We start from the raw sequence: 20987 nt of genomic DNA on the forward strand, positions 1-20987 counted from the left end.
TTTCTGAACTGTTTTTAGATGGAGAACCGTTTTGGAAATTCATAAAATTGGTGAACTATTGCCGCTGGATTTCTATTTAAAATTTATCGCTTGCGTCCGATTCTTCGCTTTCAATTATAATCGAGATACTTAAATTGAGTAATAATTTAGTTTTGTTTAGGTTAAAGTCTAAAGTTGTTCACGGAGGTTATTTGTTGAAATTTATGAATGTAATTAAAAAATTATCATAAGAATGACTGACCAAATAAAGATAATAAATTCAAGTTAATTAGATATAATTGATTAATCAGGCATTTATAACTTTACTAAATATCATTCTAAAACAGAGTTGGGAAATAATTTTGTTAAACACTTTTTCAAAGTAAATTTTTCATTTTTAAATACATATTAATAGTAAATTTGGAACAATTTTGTAACTCTCGATCAATGAGAATTTGAATTTAAAATAATTTTCTGTAATTTATGTAGTGAAATTCTCTTATATCCCCACCTCTCATTTCCAAGACCCCTCTGATAATCGCCACAAAAATATTTTTTAAATAAAAATTTCTGATATCCGTCGTGAATAATCAAAGATTTTTTTAATCAATCCGTGAATTTTGACATTAATGGAGCTATTTGCTTATTTTAGTTCTATTTTAACGGATATGAGAGATTACAGAATTTTTTAATAATTTTTTGTTGAATTACATTTTGATATTGACAAATTTAATTAATTTGATTGATATTTTCATTAGTTTAACAAACCGTGAATAAATTCGAGACATGGAATATGTGTTTATTTTAATTCAATCCTATTAAACCATAAATTTATTTAATTTAAAAAGTATGACATTTGTGTTATTGTGTCTAGATTAATTTTTGTCTATATTTAAAGCAAAAAATTATAATTAGAGGTCTCTTGATTGTTCAAAATTAATATTTCTCCAATTATTTATTTAATTACTATATCAAGGCTTTCTTCAAAAATTATAGTAAGTTCTGATTGTAAATAACACATCATATATAATCTTGTTTTTTTAAGTAGTCTCATTATAATAAAATTTACCAAAAAAAATAAAATTTAAAAATAACCGCTCATTATCTTAAATCACGAATATCAGTTATGATCAACACCATTTTTCCGATATTCTCCGCTTCTTTAATTCGCTTCTATCCAACTTCGCGATCCCCAAAAGTATTCAGGAGCCTGGCTCACAGTCATCCCAATGGCGTCAGTCGGAACGTTACTGGATAAAGAATGCCTCCACATCGCAGTTTCTCGGCGCCTTGGATTGAACATCTGCCGTAAGCAGCAATACCGCTGCGGTCAGACAATTGACATCTTCGTTGGCCGTTTCCCTTGCCACTCTGAGCTCAATGATGCGGTAAGCCGTGTCCTGACATCTGCTGGACTCCCTAATGTGTTGGAACCAGTCTGGTTGAATCACAAAAATGGAAAGCCCCCAAATAGCATGACAATATTCCCATTTGGGAAATGTCTCGGGATTCTCCGACACTTTCTTCTTCAACAATCTGATCTCGTAAGTTGCAACCCTGGCTCGGCGGCAAAATTCTCGGAGCTCACAAAATCAAGAAAATACTCGTCCCTATCCAGAAATCAAATTTTTGCGCCAATAGCCGTGGAGACATTAGGGGTCATCGGTCCGGAATCACTTTCTTTCTTCGGGTGAGGACGAAGATCTCTAAGAAAAGTAAAAACCCCAACGAGACTCGTCATCTTTCCAAAGAGTCTCGTTGGCAAACGCTCGGGGAACAGCCAAGCCATTTTATGCGCGGAAATTCGAAATCGTGAAAATAAATTGTTCTACGTCTATTATTAAATTTTAACTATATTCCTAATTGATGACTTATATTTTTACAAAAAATGCTTTATACCACTATCTTTAAAGGTCACTTACGAAATATCTCTTTTAAAGGGAGATATGAAAAGCTCCCGGGGCAAAAGTGCAGTTGAGACCTTCTTAGTTCTCGTTTTCAAGCTCTCTAATCGCCCAATTCCTTGAATATTTTTTGTTATTTCCTTCTCTTGCTATTCTGTCAATAAAACCATATTCTTATTCTGTTACTGTTATATTTCTGACGAACCTTAAACAATCACATTGATACTTGCTGATTTCATGCATCATGAAATAAGACTAAATAAATTAATGATATTTGTTTGAGAGCCTTATTTCTTGATGCATGATATCCAAAAGTACCGTCACACTATTTCACTTTGCTAGACAAGAATTTGTCTAAAATATATCATATTGATTCTCAGCCCTAGTAAAGTACCAGAAGTCAACAAAATTCTCTAATAATAACTAAATTAGGCTACGTTTACTCATATCATAATTATTATCGTATCCTCTAGACATCGGAGAATCATGATTGACTGAATAGACTTTTTGAATTACAAAATTGTATAACTGACTAAACAAATAACCACAGCCCAGTACTCCTCCACCATTAGACATGTTTGAATTGTATGTCTAATAAATCTAGATAACGCCCAAGCCGATTACTCAAAAAATAAAAAAATAAATTATTTGCTTGGTAATTCAAAAGCAGTAAACAATTCGTGATAGCATTTAAGAGAGACCATTGCCTCTGTCTTAGCAATGCAGTCATTAGCTACATTAGCGACCAGTTGACTCGTAATCATCCCATTCTCCACGGCCTACTGGTAACACAAATCATAACATTCTGGTCAATATGTTCGATGGGCCATGCGTCATCGGCCACAACTTGTATCAAACTAGTCACCTCCAACTTGCCTGTACTAACTATGATTATTCCAACTATCAGAGTGAACCAAAAAAATGAACAATGCTGCCAGCCAGTGTGTATACTGACATTACACCTGGTAGTAGAGACTCGGCCAGTCGATTGCAGACCTCTATGGTCTTATACCCAGAAATTGTTGGGACTTTGACTTTAATAACAGGCTCGTAATAATAATAGATCTATAAATCACATTTATTACAAAAACATTAAAAGGAGTAGAGAATGTCAAACACATCTTACTAAATTTTCTACGTGCAGTCAAAAGTAAACACATCACTTCACAAAAATTAACAATTTATTATTTAATCAAATTATAATTCGATTTATTCAAAAAATAGAATCATTAATAATCAAAAATTTTTTCTAGTTACTAAAAGTAGGTTTTGCATTGTATCCGTTATTTTACATTAAACTACATCATAGAAGACCCTACTAATGAGGTCGACTTGCGAAAAACTAGGTCTTTGAAATAAGAAGAATCTAACTTATGAACCCACAAGACACCAGTTCTTAATAAAAATATATTAGTAAAAAGAAAACAGAATTTAGCTAATAAAACATTCTAAAATATATTTTTTCACCACTTAGACTGGAGATTTGCCAGACTCACAAATGCCGGTGTTGGGGCCACCGTCAATTGTTATAGACACCACAATGAGGGCCAAGGAAGGCAAATATGAAGCGTTGCGAGACCAATTCGCGTTCTATCCGATTGTGGTCGAGACAACTGGAGGAATAAGTAGGTTAGCCACATTAAAAAGCCACGAACACGTGAGACCCGGTGGCTTCTCCAGTTGATCTCTGAGAGGCAACGCTACGTCGATAATGTTGGCGGGGTTCACTTTGGATGGATTGGTGTGTTAACTTTTAATTATATCTGCTGGTATTCATTAAAATTGTTTACAACAAAAATATTATTTTTTCACAATATTCTATATTTAGTTATTTTAGAATTATTCACTGGAAAACCCTCTACAGAATTTAAAATAAATAAGCGGCATTATTTAAAATTTTTGAAGTGGTGATGGATAAGGTATCTGCAACTATTTACACTATATTATAATCTTAAAATTAATATATACAAAACAGAATTTAAAACCAAAACTTTTATCAAAAATCAAAACTGGATCTAATCTTCCAAATCCTGGCAGACCAACCACAGCAACGGGCAAAGCAAGCTCAACTTTGACCAGACCAGCCACAGCATCGGGCAAAGCAAGCTCAACTTTGACCAGACCAGCCACAGCAACGGGCAAAGCAAGCTCAACTTTGACCAGACCAGCCACAGCAACGGCCAAGGCAAGCTCAACTCTGGGCAAGCCAACCTCTATTATGGGCAAATCAACCAGTTAATTAAGACTTTAAGTAAAACTCAGAGTCTACGACGTCGACTATAACGCCAATGGAAATAAGAAGGCGTATTGACTATCTGGAAAAGAAAATCCCCGTAATCAAGTCGGAGAAGACATCTTCCGAACTTGAAACTGCAAAAAACGACCAAGAGCTTCAGGCGGAGATCAGGTTGGCCTAAATTTACATCGAAATAGTTCACTTCAATGTCAAATCGAAGAAATCCAAGCCCGAATTGCCTCAAAGGAGCAAATCACTTGCAGCCACAAAACAGAAATAGAGAAACTCAAAACTAAACGTCAGGAAATTGGCCATCACGAAAGGGAGGCAATTTTCAGATATGACGAGTCTGTGGTTTGTCCATGTCACTAAAGGATTTAGAAAAGTAAGGAGACTGCTGATCAGTTGGTTGTCAGCATAAGCGAAGACATTTCCTGGGGAGATCGAAGGCTTGTAGAGTTTGAGGCGGCGAGGAGATTTCAGCACAACCAAGTGCATGAATTGAAGGTGGGATAATTTTCTAAATGGAAGGGGAATATTCGTGTCTTCTGCAGAGTGAGGCCGTCCGAAGGGACAGAGGAGTGCCTTCGCACTGACAATCCACGATGTATTTCAGTCAACAACCCGAATCTGGTTATTAGTACAATGACTAATATTGATAGACCAGTCGAGACGGCGGCATGCTTGATTTTAAATTTGATAATGTTTTCCCACCAGAAACAAGTCAGGAGAAGGTGTTTGAACATGTGTCTGACAGTGTTCAGGTTTGTTTTGCTTATTGACTGCAGAGTGCCCTCGACGGTTACAATGTGTGCATATTTGCGTATGGACAGACTGGTTCCGGCAAGACCTTCACTATGGAAGGAGTCAAAGATTCTCCCCGCCTGGCTGGACTGATTCCACGCGCCTTTGAGTATATTTTTTCTGCGGTAGAATGTTTGAGGAAGAACGGATGGGAGGTCAGTTTTATCTTTCAATTTCAGTATGAAATGACTGTCTCTGCGGTAGAGATTTACAACGAACGAATGATCGATCTGCTGAGTGAGAAGAAGGTTGGGAGGTCGGGCAATTCGAATTCCCGGGGTACTTCCGTGCACATAAACGGGAGAGACGTGGTGCGGGTAGTCTCTCAGACTCAGGTTGGACTTGGTTTATAATCAGATTTCTGAATTGCTGAGGAGAGCCCAAGACAATCGGGCTGTTGGCGAGACTTTATGTAATGCGAGGTCATCTCGGTCACATTGTCTGTTTGAGTTGAGACTGAACGGGAGACAGGGCACGGGTCTGTCTTTGTGTGGGTCTCTCACTTTGGTGGATCTGGCTGGGAGTGAGAGGCTGAATCAGTCTGGAGCAGTGGGAGATCGTTTGACCGAGACAAAGGCCATTAATCGTTCGTTGAGTGAGCTGGGGAACGTGATAATAGCCATTTCGAAGAAGAGTAAACACATTCCCTACAGAAACAGCAAGTTAACCCAGGCATTGCAATCCTCGTTGGGAGGCAATTCTAAAACTTTAATGTTTGTGAACGTCTCTTCCCAACTTGATAATATTAACGAGACTGTTTCCTCCCTCAGATTTGCTGCCATGGTTCCCACTTGTGCAATGTTATGTTTGTAGGTAAACCACTGTCACATTGGAGTTGCCAATAAAGCTACTTTTAAATAAAACATTTGTTATATTTTATATGTTGAAACCCCCTGCTTAATAATGTCTTGAATTTTGACCATATATTTAAAAATAAAAATGACTGATGGATGGCGAGTTTTGTAAATTGTCGTGCACAAATAAGTTGTTTCAATAAATGCTTTAACCACGATCTATAACACATCATTATTCACGAACTCTATACCGAACTTATGGAAACTATCAAAAATCCGGCCAATATTAAAACCTGGAAGACCGAAAAACGACCCCGGCTCCTATAGACCAATATCCCTTATATGTGTGCTGTCAAGAATCTTAGAAAAACTGGTCCTAAAACATATTCGCCCTTTCCTCCCACAATCCACATTTCAACATGGATTCAAGGAAGGATTGTCAACGACCTCCTTCCTCACCACACTAACAGATTTCATAAATGAAGGACACAAAAAGAAGAAATTGCAGGAGAAATCAATTGTATGCACTATCGACATTCAAAAAGCGTTTGACTCCGTCCCAAGGAAGATCCTAATTCAAAAGATATTTGGTACAAATATTTCTACACCTATGACGCTATGGATAGCGAAATTTTTGAGCGGACGTCGTGGGAAAGTGTGCGTCGGGAACGAGAGTTCAAGATCACGCTTATTGCCCAATGGTGTACCCCAGGGTTCTCCATTATCCCCGACCCTCTTCAACTTGTTTCTGAATGATCTCCCGGTTCCTATGGATAATAATGACATACTACTCTCCTATGCCGATGACATAGTTGTCGCATCTAGGGATGTAAATGTCGAATACGCGAAGGAAAGACTACAAAGAATACTGGACAACTTATATGGATGGCTATATGAAAACAGACTACATGCATGTTCCGAAAAGTCAGCAGTCACCCTATTCACGAAAAACAGGAAGATGGGGACGAAAACTATTGAAGTCACGCTGAATGGAGTCCCAATACCACAAAAGAAAACACAGAAGATATTGGGTGTAACGTTTGATACTTTCCTCTGTTTTTCACCTCATGTTGAATCGATCGTGTCAACTTGTATAAAGAAAATCAATTTTGTGAAAGCCTTTCTTTGGACTGTGGAAGAACTTGTCCGCCAGGGGTAGAGACCCTTTACAAGCAGTATATCGAGCCAACAAAAGGCTATGCATGTGCTGCTTGGGGCTGTAACCTGGCGGCAACGAACCAACTAAAAATCGAGAAAATCCAAGAAAAATCCATAAACCTACTGAAGGACCATACCGACAGGAAAATTGTCCATCGAACACTGGAGTCTCTTGTAGAGGCAAGTGGGAGGGATCGTGGAGATGGACCACAAGCATTTCACCGTACATACAGAAAGTGTGTGGGGTCACGGTCTGAACATCGTGAAAAGATGGCTCGACTGTTGAGAAGTGTCGGAATCACCTGAACACGTTAGTTAATGGTTAAGACGGTGATTCTGAATGTCTATTTAATAACTTTCCAACATCTATAAATAACACTGTCCAACATCTTGGTGATTTAATAAATAAAAATTAGATATACTCCCCCTGGTCTCCTTACATTTTTTACTTTGATTATGAAGACAGACAGAACAAAGAGTTATTGTCAGTTCTTATAATTCAAGAAAATTAAAACATCGGTTTTTGAAGAATTTCAACAACTATTAATGACAAATTCTCACTTTAAACTAAATGTTTTGACACAGATAGATCAATAATTAAAAAAATAAAAACAGGAACCAAGATCTAGATTCTAGAATATGTAAACGTTTATATGTTTCCTCTCATGTTTTCAGATCTTTGAAAAATAAAAAAAACTCTTCAGTTGAACTCTTCTTTAATCAAAGTTGCCAATACCTTGAACCGTCCATCTCCTACGCCTGCGCCTCATGGGGACTGCTGATATCTCCGACCAACAGCGAGATGCACCAGGAGAAGCATTAATTAGATTAACAGCATTCAATTTTGTTTGGATTAAATTTTCAATTTCGTAAATTGCATCATCAAAAAAATCCTTAGTACTCGAAATAAGTTACAATTCGAAATAAATACTCAAAATTTTCTTGAGAGTGTCAGAAAGTTTCCACAAATTCACCAAGTTTGATATTCATAATTTTTCATTAGTTTATATAAGAATTCAGGATTAAAATTCTCACTCCAAGCATCACTCTAACAAAGCTGAAACAGTTTACGTTGCGAATCCACCTCAGAAAATCTTGCAATCAGCATCGTCATGCCTGTTTACGTTCTGCAGCTTTGCCACACTGCAATTCAGGGCTGAATGCTATGCCAATTGCTGCCCTCGGAACATTATTAGAGAATGACTACATGCGCATCGGTACTGCACTGAGACTCGGACTTACATCTGGGAACAACATCGTTGCAGATGTAGAAAAATTGTTGACGTCAAAGGTGTCTACTTACTCTCTTACAAACAAAGTGCTAGGCAAGCTTCTCGACACTCCGTTGTTAACAATGTTATATTACGAACTCTTGATTCAGTGGGCTTCCCCTCGGTGGTAGAGCTAGTGGACCTATATCGTGGAGATCCTAAATATACGATTATTAACCAAAAAATAGTTTATATAGTCCTAGTTTTTTTTAATATTGAAAAGAGAAAAGTTTAATTTAGATTAGTCGCCGAGTGGAAGGACAGGAAATTTTCAAGCGATATCCATTGAAAAAGCCAGCTCGTTTCACGATTGTCGTGACTTTTCAAGATGATTTAACCAATCTTTGAGAGGAATTTGAGAGCTTTTTGGCCAATTATGCTGCTGGTTTCGAAAGTCAGAGTACAAAGCAGCAAGTGTTGACTAAGGAAGCATACTTTGCGGTTTTCTTAGTTTCAGCATAAGCGGAGACAGATCCAGGGCGAGAAGCAGAGTTTATGAGCGATTATGAAAAAAAGTCGACGCAGGTATATCCTATACAAGGGCAAGTCCCATCTCGAACGGAAATATTGTGGACTCGTCAGGACGAAAGACAAACAAAGCTGAGACTGCAAAAGAAAAAAGCAGCCATCAAAGCAAAAAAGTTATACGCCTAAAATCAATAAACAGAACACAAGTGTGTGGACTCTTTCTTGCCTCAGAACCTGCCGATATCCGCATCCGCCTCTGGATCTATTGTCACAACCGCGAAATGCAAAAAGATGCGGAAGTACTCCTCACTTACGGAGAAGTTCCAATTCCTTCCATTCGCGGTTGAGACTTCCGGTTCCTTGGGCAGTAAGGCAATCAGCTTTGTTCAGGAGATCAGGTCCCGCATGTCTGCTATCACAGGCGACGCCCGCGAATCAAGATGGTTTTTCGAGCGGATATCCCTTGCGATAGTACGCTCTAATTCTTTCTCGATCGCGTCGGCTTCCCGTCCATGAAGCTTTCAAACACTTGACAGAATCCTTTTTTTCGTAATAAACAAATTCCGTACAAAAAAACACAAGTCAAAATAAAGAAAATTGAGTCTTTTAAGGATAATGCAAAATGTTACTAGGTTTAATAAGGACGAATCGAAAGACACTAGCCAAAATTGTTTTCAAGAAAATGGATAGTCGGCATATCTGTTATTTTTGAAACCGATGAACATGTATGGGCCTGCGAACGCAGTCATGAAGGATCACTTAGCTTTGGACCCACTACACTTTAGAGACCGACCAATGACAACATTGTCCTTGACGAGGAATTCAAAAGAGGATCACAACATGTTAAGCGACATGAAAATGAAGAAAGTGCACCAGGATCTGACCTATTGCGCTACACACGCTTTTTCGTGACCGATAAAATCGCGTAGTGCTAATAATTTATAAATCATTCGTTCGTCACATTTGATAATGATACTGTTTCTTATATTTTTATCATCAATTGGTTCAATTGTGCCCAAACCCTATTCAGCACGAATAAATTATCAACAAATGTTCTTCTTGAATGTTGAAAATCTAAATTTCGACACTATTTTTAACAATTCTTGTTTTGTTCTCAAATCTGCATTTTCTCGCTATACTGATATTATTTCGAACACTCAGCTTAAGTGCAATCCTCCTGTCAATGGCTCCATTAATGGGGTCACATCAATTATTAAAATAATTTTTCCCGGAAAGTGCCAAGATATTCCTGAAGTAGACATGAATGAAAATTGTATGTTTCGTGGGAAATAATGCAGGCAGATACACTCAATATTATTCATGGAGAAATTACCATAACTTCTCAGTCAGTATGGGGAATCTTGCGAGGATTAGAATCATTCAGTCAGCTGATTTGTCGCTTGGATAACGGAAAAGTTGTGATGCAGTTAATAATTACAGTTTCTTGTTCCAAACACAAATATTTTTGACTTTCCTAAGCATTCATATAGAGGAATGCTTTTGGATTCCTCCCGACATTTTTTGCCCAAAGAAACGATAATGAAGAACTTGGTGTTAATGATTTTAATATGTAGGACGCAATGGCATATAACAAAATGAATGTACTTCACTGGCATATTGTCGGCAACGAATCATTCCCGTTTGTCATTGACAAATATCCTGACTTTAAAAAAGTTTTATTTTATAATCAAATCCAAAGGGAGCGTATAGTCCCAAATTAGTTTACACAGCTGATGACGTAAAAGAAATAATTCAATATGCAGGAGTAAGAGGAATCCGAGTAATTCCTGAATTTGGGATGCCAGGTGCAGACTGTCACTTTATAATGAAAAGATAATGCAAAGTCCTGGGGGTATGGTTATCCAGAGTTATTGTCCGAATGTAAAAATAATTTACCAATGATGAATCCGGCTAAAGAAACAACATATACTTTTTTGATGGGACTAATAACTGAATTGATTGAATTATTTCCCGACAAATATTTTCATATAGGAGGAAAAAACATTGATTTGAACTGCTGGACAAATGATTCATATATAAAAAACTTTATAGATCAGAAAAATACTCGAGCGGACATAATTTTGTTCTTTTTTATCAAAAGGTCAGTTTCTATTTTTGCAAATATTAGGATTGAAGAAATGTTATGTAATCGTACAATGGTATTTTGGGGGGACTCCTTACAATATTTGAATAAATATATAAATGATAGCCCTTCAGAATACCACAAGCTCAAAAAAGACTCAATATTTCAGATATCTGATCTCAGTCTAGTAAAACAACTAAAAATAATTCCCCAACTGATCATATCGCTTGACCACGACCAAGAGGATTTGTATGAAAAAATGAACGATATGTTACGTCTGAGTCTTTAATTATTATTTTCAGAATGTAAAAATATAACTGAACAAATAATTGGTGGAGAGATCATTGTGTGGGGACAAAAAATTAACAAACAAAATATTCTACCAACTATATGGTTACATTCTTAAACATGCATAATTAGGCCTCGGACATCTATTGCCGCAGAAATCATGTGGAGTTCAGTCAAGACAATTAGTAACATCAAAGTCAGAGAAATTGAATGTAGACTAAATTCGTTGGTGTTTTTAATATTTTTTTAGTCGTGGAATTCCCGCATCTCCGATCACGGGACCATCTTTTTGTGATTACTTATAATCTCACTATTTTTGAGAGGTACTCTAACTAATATGGACTTAATTCTTTTCATCTTTCCAAAGTTTTACAAAACTCAACATACCGATTTAAAAAGTCAATTAGCAAAACAGCAAACGTTCCGTACTGATGATAGATAGGTTTATTTGCATAAAGAGATACCGGACATAAAATTAAGAGCCAGTAATAGGCCTTACACACTTAGAAACTATTGGAACTGACTTTCGTCAAGGTCTCCCACATTGGAAAAGTTTCGTGACTGCTCGGTATTTTTTCTGTCAGATATACACCAAAAGCCATTTTGTGCGCTAATTTCGTTTTTCCAGTAGTTTTATAATTCTTGCCTTAGAAGGGTTCAAGATCCACACTTCAAGCTCATACATCAGAACAGGAAGAATAGCTACCCGGAAAATTAATAACACAGTGTCCGAGAGTAGGCGAAATTTGATTAGGCACATTATAATTTGTGTACACCGTTTTTTCCTTAGGATAATGCCTTTCTCACACCTTTCATTTTCAGAAAATTGGACTCCCAGATACAAAAGCGATTGGGTCTTCAGAATAGATTCAATCGTATATGGTAAGGTTTTTACACTTCTTGATACTCTATTGACAGTGACAGTCAAGTACTTCACTGCCATCCACTCTTTTATTCGCTCTAAATAGATTTATAGTTTCATTTCCAATTGATTCTTTTTTATATGCAGTACTGGCCTTCTATAAATGATTATCTCCATTATATTTGATGTAGACCAAATTAGGACTTCTTCAGGTTTCTTAGGTTTTGGAACGCACCTTCTCTGGAGACTGAAATTGAAAAGGTTTTTGAGCAAACACCAAACAATTTGTTGCATGCTGGAAGCAAACCATTGAAATCTTGTCATACTCTCGGGCCACATTTTTGACTGGCCTTATTTCTTCCCAAATCTCAGACTCAGTAATTTGTAACGTTTCAATCTGCTTGTGTAGTTTGCTGAAGGAGACTTTGGTAAGGAGGCAGATGGATTGCGGAGAAGTTCGGTAGTTTCTTCTTGACTCGACAGGCATCTTCCCAGAAGTCTCGAACGAATTACTTCAGCCTTTGTTTGGGTTCCAGTTATTTTACTGTAGGCTTTTCAAAATTTGGGGTGTTTTGGATGAAGCATTTTTGCCTGGCGTAACCAAGCTTTTCAATTTGAGATGTATGACAAAGTGATTTTTCAATAGCACTTATTCTTGTTTCAGTAGAGTTCTGTCTAGGGGATCCCAGCATCTTTTAAGTTTCGACATAAGTCTATTTTTTAAAGACAATGTTTTTTTCATAGACCCCGGAACTATTTGTGATTTTCTGTTTTGAGTAAATTTTTTAAGAGTACTTCTCCATGAAGCTGCTCAACATGCTTCTAATATAGTCATCTGTTCTTTCTACTGCATCTTCATTCTACTCGACTGTCAAACAGGAGTTTTCAAGTGCAAAGGAAATAAATAGTATATAGGAGACCCAGTCCGTTTTTGGAGTTCTATACTGCAAAAAATATCCTCCATTATTGTCGGATACAGCATTATAGTTATGTCAGATTGTATTGAGCAGTTCGCAGCAAGTATAGAAGTCTTGGCAGCATAAGGTTTACTCTGAGCATGAAAAATCTGTAGTGAGTATCAAGCAGCATGAGTTTATTTGTAAAATCAGTGACCAATTTGGACTTCATGAATTGGCTTTGGTTCATGGGGGTGGCCAAGAAAAGAACATCATCAATGGGTGTGGTTGTCAGCCCCGGCAGGCGAAGATGCAATTTGCTTAGTGCGAAACCGAATTTTTTGGGCGAACAAGAAATATTTATAAGCCTTTACTTCCAGTCAGATTTCACAAAGGGTGGGAATTATGTTGAAAATATCCTCAATCATAATATCAGCGGCCCCCTCCCGATGGTTGCATCATCAAGATACCACAGGATGAAAGTAGACTCGGCTTTGTGTACGGCAGAGTCAATACTGAGAGAGAAAAGCAGTGGACCGATAGGGTCGCACTGATTCCTAGAAAGGGCACATTATTTAATTTCCATTGATAATAAAGATATTTAACAGAAGATTTAAACGACCATGGTTGCGCACATATTAGAATAAATTATCTTGTTTTAATACTTTTATACTTTTAAGCGATTATCGATCCCACGACACAGGCACATACTCAACTGTAGAGAAGATGTGGATTTAATTCAACACTAAAAAGTGGCATGTAGCTAACCCAAAGGTATCCTCATTTCTATAGAACAACACGTCTTGTATTCGTAATTCTGGAATATATTTTTAAAAAATCAAGTTCAAATTAGAAGATTTTCCGAGCTTTGACGTCGAAAGCGCAAGCATTAGTGTTGACGCTTCAAGCATTAGTGTCGAAGGTCTAAAAAAGTCGAGGTTCTATTTATTAATAATTGTCGTATGTCATAGCGTCCGGGCTGTTGATGTTATCATGTGATAAATCAGATTTATCAGCTTGGACGGTATCAACAACCCGGAGACTATGACATACGACAATTATTATTTCCTGCTCGACAAAGGAAACATATTTAAGTATTTTCCGATAAAAAGAGTCACTGAGTTCAATCGTTATTTTATTTATCTTTTTCAGGATTGAGCCATGTTTTGATATTCACTTATTTTTTTGTTAGATTTTCTATTAATTGAACGATCGTATATCAGTTTTTTTGGTTGATAAAGATATAGACAAAATATCTTATCTTATCAATTTTCGTTCCAACTTTCTTCTCTTTGCTATTGATCCGCCTCCTTGGAAAAACTCTTGCTTATATGCAAGAATTAACTCGGAAAACCTTATATTGTAGATTTATTCTTATATTTATCGAACGAAAATGTGAGATTATTTTTGAAAGATAACATGATTAATACTTATTTTATTAAATAAATTTCAGTTTATTACTTTCAATTATATTTTATCACATTGAACAAATATAATTCAAAAAAACATAGCGTTATCTTGTGGTCATGTCTGAGCGCCAAGAAAAATATAAAAATGAAGGGAAATGCAACGTTTATGTTTAATATCAATATTTCCAGGACCTCCGTCGTCGTAGAAATGAAGCATTTGTTGAACTGCGAAAATCAAAACAAGAAAATAAGTTTTCAAAAAAGAGGAACATGAACGACACGCCCAGTTCAAATGCAGAAGAAATACACTCCATGGACGTTTGAATTAATAAAAGTGATTTTATAGTACATCAAGTTCGAGGGAATTCTTGCAAATTTGCCCAATTGTTCCCTGGACGAACTTGAACAGCACTTGGAGACAATCCGCCTCAAATTGTCGATAATAAATCCTCCGCTGGACTTGATAATGAAGCACAACGTCATTCCAATCCTCGTCAGGTGCTTAACTGAGTTTCAACGACCGAATCTCCAATTCCGAGCGACCTGGGCAATCACAAACATAGCTTCCAGCGACTTTGAGCATACGAAGGCCGTGGTGGATTGTCAGGCAGTCCCACACCTGATTAACCTCGTTCGGCCGGAGTATGGGACTATCGCCACTCAGGCTGTGTGGGCATTGGGGAATATAACGGGGGATTGTGCTCAATTCCGAGACTTGTGTATTCATGGGGGATATATGGACGCCCTTCTGTCCCTCATCACCACAGACACTCAAATTGATAGTCTCCGGACATATTCGTGGGCGCTTTCAAATTTATGTCGCTACAAGGATCCTCCTCCAATGAAGGAAGTTATTCTGAGAGTCCTCCCCTACGTGCGAGGAATGTTGTGTTCGAATGATATATTGACCATCGTGGACGGACTGTGGGCTTTGACATATGCTTCAGACGCGAGCGAAGAGTACATCCCCATTATAATCAACAACGGTATGCCTTCTTTTTGAGAGTAGATTTTATTCCTATCCTCAAGAATATTTTTTGTATGGATTTGAATGAATTCTATCCTCCTCTTATTCGTATATTTGGGAACATATCCTCACACAAGGACCACTCTTACACTCAGGCTATTCTCGACAATGGCATGCTTCCTCTCTTGATTCCTCTTATTAATTCTCCTACCGTAAATTTCAGAAAGGAGACGATTTGGTTCATGTCTAATCTTGCTGCGGGCACTCAGTCACAAATACAGTCCTTCATTGACGCACAGATTCTTCCTCTCATTTTTTCCCGTCTCATTACTGACAAAACAGTCGTCAAGACAGAGGCCTGCTGGGTTTTTAGGAATATCCTTTCTGGCGGGACAGTCGATCACATGACCTATGTCCTTAAAATGGATGACTTTGTGCCACAATTGTGTCAGCTTCTCCTGATTGGTGATTTTGCTCTGCAGGTGGACATTTTAAAGTGCATATACGCAATGATGTGTGCTGCACATAAGACGGGACTGTTTGAACAAGTCGCCATTGAGGTGGAGACCTGCGACGGTCTTACTCTTATTGAGGATTTACAGTATTCTGATTCGATCAGAGTTGCCAACTTTGCTGCTGCCATCATTAAAAAACATTTCTCGGTTAATTTATATTATATATTCCTAGTCTAATGAAATGTCTCTTGATGCTGATACTTCTTCTACTAATATGATGTGACGAGTTCTTTGATTGCTGTTTGAAATTCTTTATTACTAAATTGTTTTCTTTATTCCTATGATGGGAGCCTAAGTACTCTTAAAGTAGACAATTATCGTGACTGTGGTGAGGTGTGATCAACGAAAATCTCAGATGGAAAATAAAGAACGAAAAGAAGACGAAGTGGAAAAAGTCAGAAAGGACAACTCATGCATGTCTCTTTTGTGGACAATTGAATATCTGGAAATTCAACTGCACGCCATGTGAATCATTTGCCCACTTGGGCTGCATAAAAATGAGACGCAGTCGAGTTGGCTGTGCCTCTTTTGTATTAGAAAGGAGGTCCCCCGAAAACCTTGCTCAGCCAAATTTTACACTGCCACATACTGACCACATTCTCTTGAAGATCTTGAACCTCCGGAAAGTCTGGAAGATCCCAGTATAAATCCCTAAAGTAGTACAAATTGCCACAGCAACGTGTCTTTCAGATGCCATTGAACTGTCCTCTGACAGTTGGGAAGCCTGGCTAAAACTTATATGCCTTGGATCTGTCGCACTCGGAGTATTTACAACGGAATGAGTAACAATCATAAAGAAGCAAACTCCCGGCTCAACTTAATTGAAAGGAAGCAAAATGAATTTTAGCAGTTATAAGTTATGACTAGGGCAATTTTTTTCAGGCACTTAAAATTTATTTTTAGGACCTTAAAAATAGGCATTTTAGGACTTTATTTTTAATTTTTAGGACTTTATTCTACATTTTTAGGCACATTTTAATAAGGTATTAAATCAAAAAGTCGTAAAAAATTATTTGTTATAGTAAGGTATTAAATAATTTTTGACATTTTCCGCATTGAAACCTCTATCTTTAGTAATTAATTTTTTAAGCATAGAAAATGCTCTTTCAACGGTTGATGATGTACACTGACATTTTCTTATTAGTCCATATTCTTCAGGGGAGATATTACTTTTCTCCATTTCTATAATTGATTCTATGTCATTTTTGTGTAATCTTTTTTGTATGTATTCATTTATTTCTGCATTATCAGACGGAAATTTTAACAAACAAAGATCTGAATGTGCATCATTTATTGTATAACTTGTGGATTCCATTTTTTTCAATATTTGATTAAGTATCTGATAATTTTCATTTATTTCCATTAGACTTTTTCTTAAGGTTGGCGATTCAATTGCTTGTTTTACTTTTTTAACTAATATTCCGTCGTCTTTGAAATTCTCCACAATTTCAGCAATTGATACAAAATTATTTGCATAATAGTATGCTGCTTGCAGCCAACTACCCCATCTAGTTATGATGACGTCGGGCGGATAACCAATTGTAGAAAACATTTTTTTTCTAGTTTTGTTTTTCACTATTGATGTCTTTATAGTCGCAATAAGATTATCAACGTCCGAATAATACGCCTTTACTCTGAGACAGCAATTATGTAACAAATGTGCAACACATGTTACATGGAACATCCTAGGATAAAGCATTTTCAATGTTTTTCCGGCTAAAAATAATTCAACAAACTACCCAAAATCATATACGGGGCTGCATCAGAAAGAAAAAGAAGAAAATTATTGCGTATAATCTCGAATTTTTTAATCTCTTCATCGATAATCTGAAGAATTGTGTTAGCAGTTACAGATTCATATAAAGGTTCACACGAAATTAAATAGGTCTTCTCTGGATAAGCGATATTCCCAATGAGAACAACTACAAACTTCTGTCCATTTACGTCACCCTCGTCAACAACCATAAAAATCTTTTGAGATCTAAAAATTAATCATTTGTTAACCTTAGATCACTTTTATACTTGGATATTTTTGTTCACTGATTGCAGGAATACAATTGCGACAGGCTGACTGGGAAGGAAGCGAAATATTCAATTTTTCAAACAATCCCTTTAAGCTTGGATTATTGAGCTTATGAAGAGGAATGTTTGCTTCAGAAAAGGCTTTGGCAACTTCCATCGGCATACTCTGAAAGTCTTCCGTTTCGGTTTGACCGTTGAATAGGGAATCTAAGGATTGTTGGAATCCTTCATTGTTATCTAAAAAAAATAATTTTAAATTACTCAAAAGCTTTAGATGTTTTGTAGATTGTCTATGCTGATCAATATAATATTTTTTGATGCATTGACGTAGATCATACATATTTTACAATATAGACTGCCTTTAATCACTGTGAATTCTTTTACGTAAGTTTCATAGGCTTTTAGAGCTTTAGACTTTATTGTAGAACGTACACGTGGCATTTGAACACAAAAAAGTAATTTATAGCGTGCCTAATTTGTTATTTTTAAAATATTTTTTTGTAACATTTAAAAATAATTTATTTTAAAAATTTTTAAGACCTTAAAAAAATTTTTAGGACCTTAAAAAAATTTTTTAGGACCTTAACAATTTTTTAAGCATTTAAGGCATTTATAACTCGTTGTAGATAAATCTATTTTAATTAAATTATAGCTTAAATTAATTATTTAAATAAATAGACCTTTTGGTGCAAAAAGGCATTTTAGGCAAAAAATTGCCCTAGTTATGACTCAAAACATACACTCAATACTTGAACATCTGTTTAATGACAATGAGGTCGAAACCTGAGGATATCGCCGACAATCTGAAGGAGAGAGTAAACTAGAAACTTCTGGAGGGCGACGTGTGGAAAGCCGTACGCGTTATCAGGTGTGATAACACAGTACCCCCGAGGTCATGAATACCTTAATTCTGAAGCAGACAGATGCACCGACTGACTATGAGGCGGAGGATCAAATCGACGACTTCTATCAATGGAAATGGAGAATCTCTAGCAGAAATCAACAAACAAATTGACGAATTAATCAAGAAACATAAAACTGACGAATGGAATGATTTTATCACTTCAATAACCCCAAATACTGGATCCCGTGCTTTCTGGAGAACCCTCAAGAAAATTCACACGAGGCAAACATGTCCCCTCTCACATGCCACCGGTATCTCGACCAAAAAATCTGTCCTATCTTTCCAGGATCAAGCCAACATCTAATTCGCCATTATGCAAAAATCAGTCACCTTCCTACCCCAAAGGATCTCCGTTTCGTAAGAAAATCACATTATAAGTCAAATGACAATTCTACTGACTATATTAACATCCCAGAATCATTTACCAGGCAACTTGTTGTTAACTCGCGGAATTCTAACGCCAGAGGTCCTGATGGCCTTGCCATCCACCACCTAAAAAATCTGCGTCCTAATGGCTTTCTGGCTCTGACCAATTTAATCGAATACTCGATCAACCACGGTCTGGTTCCTATGCTTTGGAAGAAATCTACCATCATCCCTATCCCAAAGCCAAATCGTGATACCTCTGACCCCTCCTCTTTTCGACCTATCTCTTTGATCTCAGTGGTTTCAAAAATAACAGAGCGAGTTGTATTGAGCATCATAAAACCTTTCCTCCCATTTGCTGAATCTCAACATGGCTTTCGTTCTTTGCATTCCACTTCCACCCATCTTTCAAAACTGACACAATTCATTGCGGATGGGTTTAACAATCATAAGCCACCTCAAAGAACAATTATTGCATCCATCGACATTGAAAAGGCATTTGACAGAACGTCAAGACACGTTCTGTGTAGGAAAATAACCGATACGGAATTCCCCCACCAAATAAAGTCATGGCTACTCTCTTTTCTCTCTGGGCGTCTTGGTCGCACCACAATCATGTCTTCTTACTCACGCTACAAATACTTGCCTAACGGAGTTCCCCAAGGCTCGGTCCTTTCACCTGCCTTATTTAACTTACATCTGTCAAATATCCCGACGAACAATAATACTCTACTTCTCTCCTACGCTGATGACTTAATTTTTGCCTCCCGCCACCAAAACATAATCACCGCTTCTGGATTTCTGCAGGAACACATGAACACTCTTTCGTCCTGGCTGAAATGCAATCTTCTTCAACCTTCTCCTTCCAAATCATCTGTTACGCTATTCACAACTGACCGCCGTCAGTTCAACTTAGAGCCTAAACTATTCCTAGACAACACTCCACTCCCAGTTGAAAAATCCCCCAAAATCTTGGGTCTGATATTTGATTGCTGTTTGTCCTTCTCGAAACATGTTTCATATATCTGTGGAAAATCCCAGAAAAAACTCAATGTGCTCCGAGCTATTGCGGGGACTTCATTTGGGCAGGATAAGGAAAGTCTAACAACTGTATACAAGCAGTTTATTAGAACAACTATGAACTACGCCATCCCTGCTTGGGGTTCCTGCTTATCTAATACAAACCTTGAAAAACTTCAGAGAACTCAAAACTCAGCATTACGAATTATTACCGGCTGTCTAAAAACGACACCTACCGACCACCTACATTGGGAATCGAAAATCCTTCCAATCAGTGACCATTTTGAAATGCTCGGGCTGCAATTTCTTGACAAATGCCGAACCCTAAATCACCCTGGCTACTTCCTCTGGCACTCCACTAACAACAGGAGAATAGTTCCGACCCTCGCGGACAAAGTCCGCAAGCTTATACGATCCCCTCCGGACATTAACCAGAAGGGGATTCACGACCTGGTGGCTACGAGGGCAATCAGATGTCTTGGAATAAACAAGCTTCTGGGACGCCTTCCGCCGCCAATTAATAAGATCGAATCCTCCCTCTCAAGAGAAGCCCGAGTGAACTTGGCTCGTCTCCGCTGTGGCCACCATACTGGCCTACACGATTATCGCATAAAATCGGTCTTGGTGAAATAACCCCTTCCTATTCCCTCAACGACCTTTTCTCCTGTCCAGGCCCGCCTTCTACTTCCTCGGAACACCGGATCACGATCGGGGATCTTTGGGAGCGTCCGACATTGGCCCTAACGTTCTTGTTAGCCACCGGCTTCCTTCAATTGAAGGGGCCGGGGGTAAATAAATAAATAAATAAATGAGGCGGAGGCTTGGAGGAGTTACGTCTTGGCCATATTAAAGACCTTACGTTCACTTACATCTCAGAAGCTGGACGCTGTCTTGTCAATTACTCAATAATGGTTAATGGAAACATCCCAGAATTTGCCAGAGAATTGTTCTTCTCCGCAAGATTACTTGTTTTCAAAACACCCAAAGGTCTGGAACTATTTTAGAAGACCGTTTTGTTGACAATGTCGATGATTGACCCCC

At 37.5% G+C, this 20987-nt stretch overlaps 1 protein-coding gene across 1 annotated transcript; it reads left to right on the forward strand.

Moving 5' to 3' along the window:
* Positions 1-6327: 6327 nt before the first annotated feature.
* On the forward strand, positions 6328-15811 carry LOC115232106 (importin subunit alpha-3-like). The gene is made up of 7 exons (XM_036500247.1): positions 6328-6872; positions 7896-8142; positions 11776-11867; positions 12257-12275; positions 14342-14470; positions 14514-15134; positions 15167-15811. The coding sequence occupies exons 1-7, from the start codon at positions 6328-6330 to the stop codon at positions 15809-15811; spliced, it is 2298 nt and encodes a 765-aa protein (XP_036356140.1).
* The last annotated feature ends 5176 nt before the right edge of the window (positions 15812-20987 follow it).

The sequence above is a fragment of the Octopus sinensis genome, unplaced genomic scaffold (assembly GCF_006345805.1).
Source record: "Octopus sinensis unplaced genomic scaffold, ASM634580v1 Contig19321, whole genome shotgun sequence".
NCBI classification, from domain to species: Eukaryota; Metazoa; Mollusca; class Cephalopoda; order Octopoda; family Octopodidae; genus Octopus; species Octopus sinensis.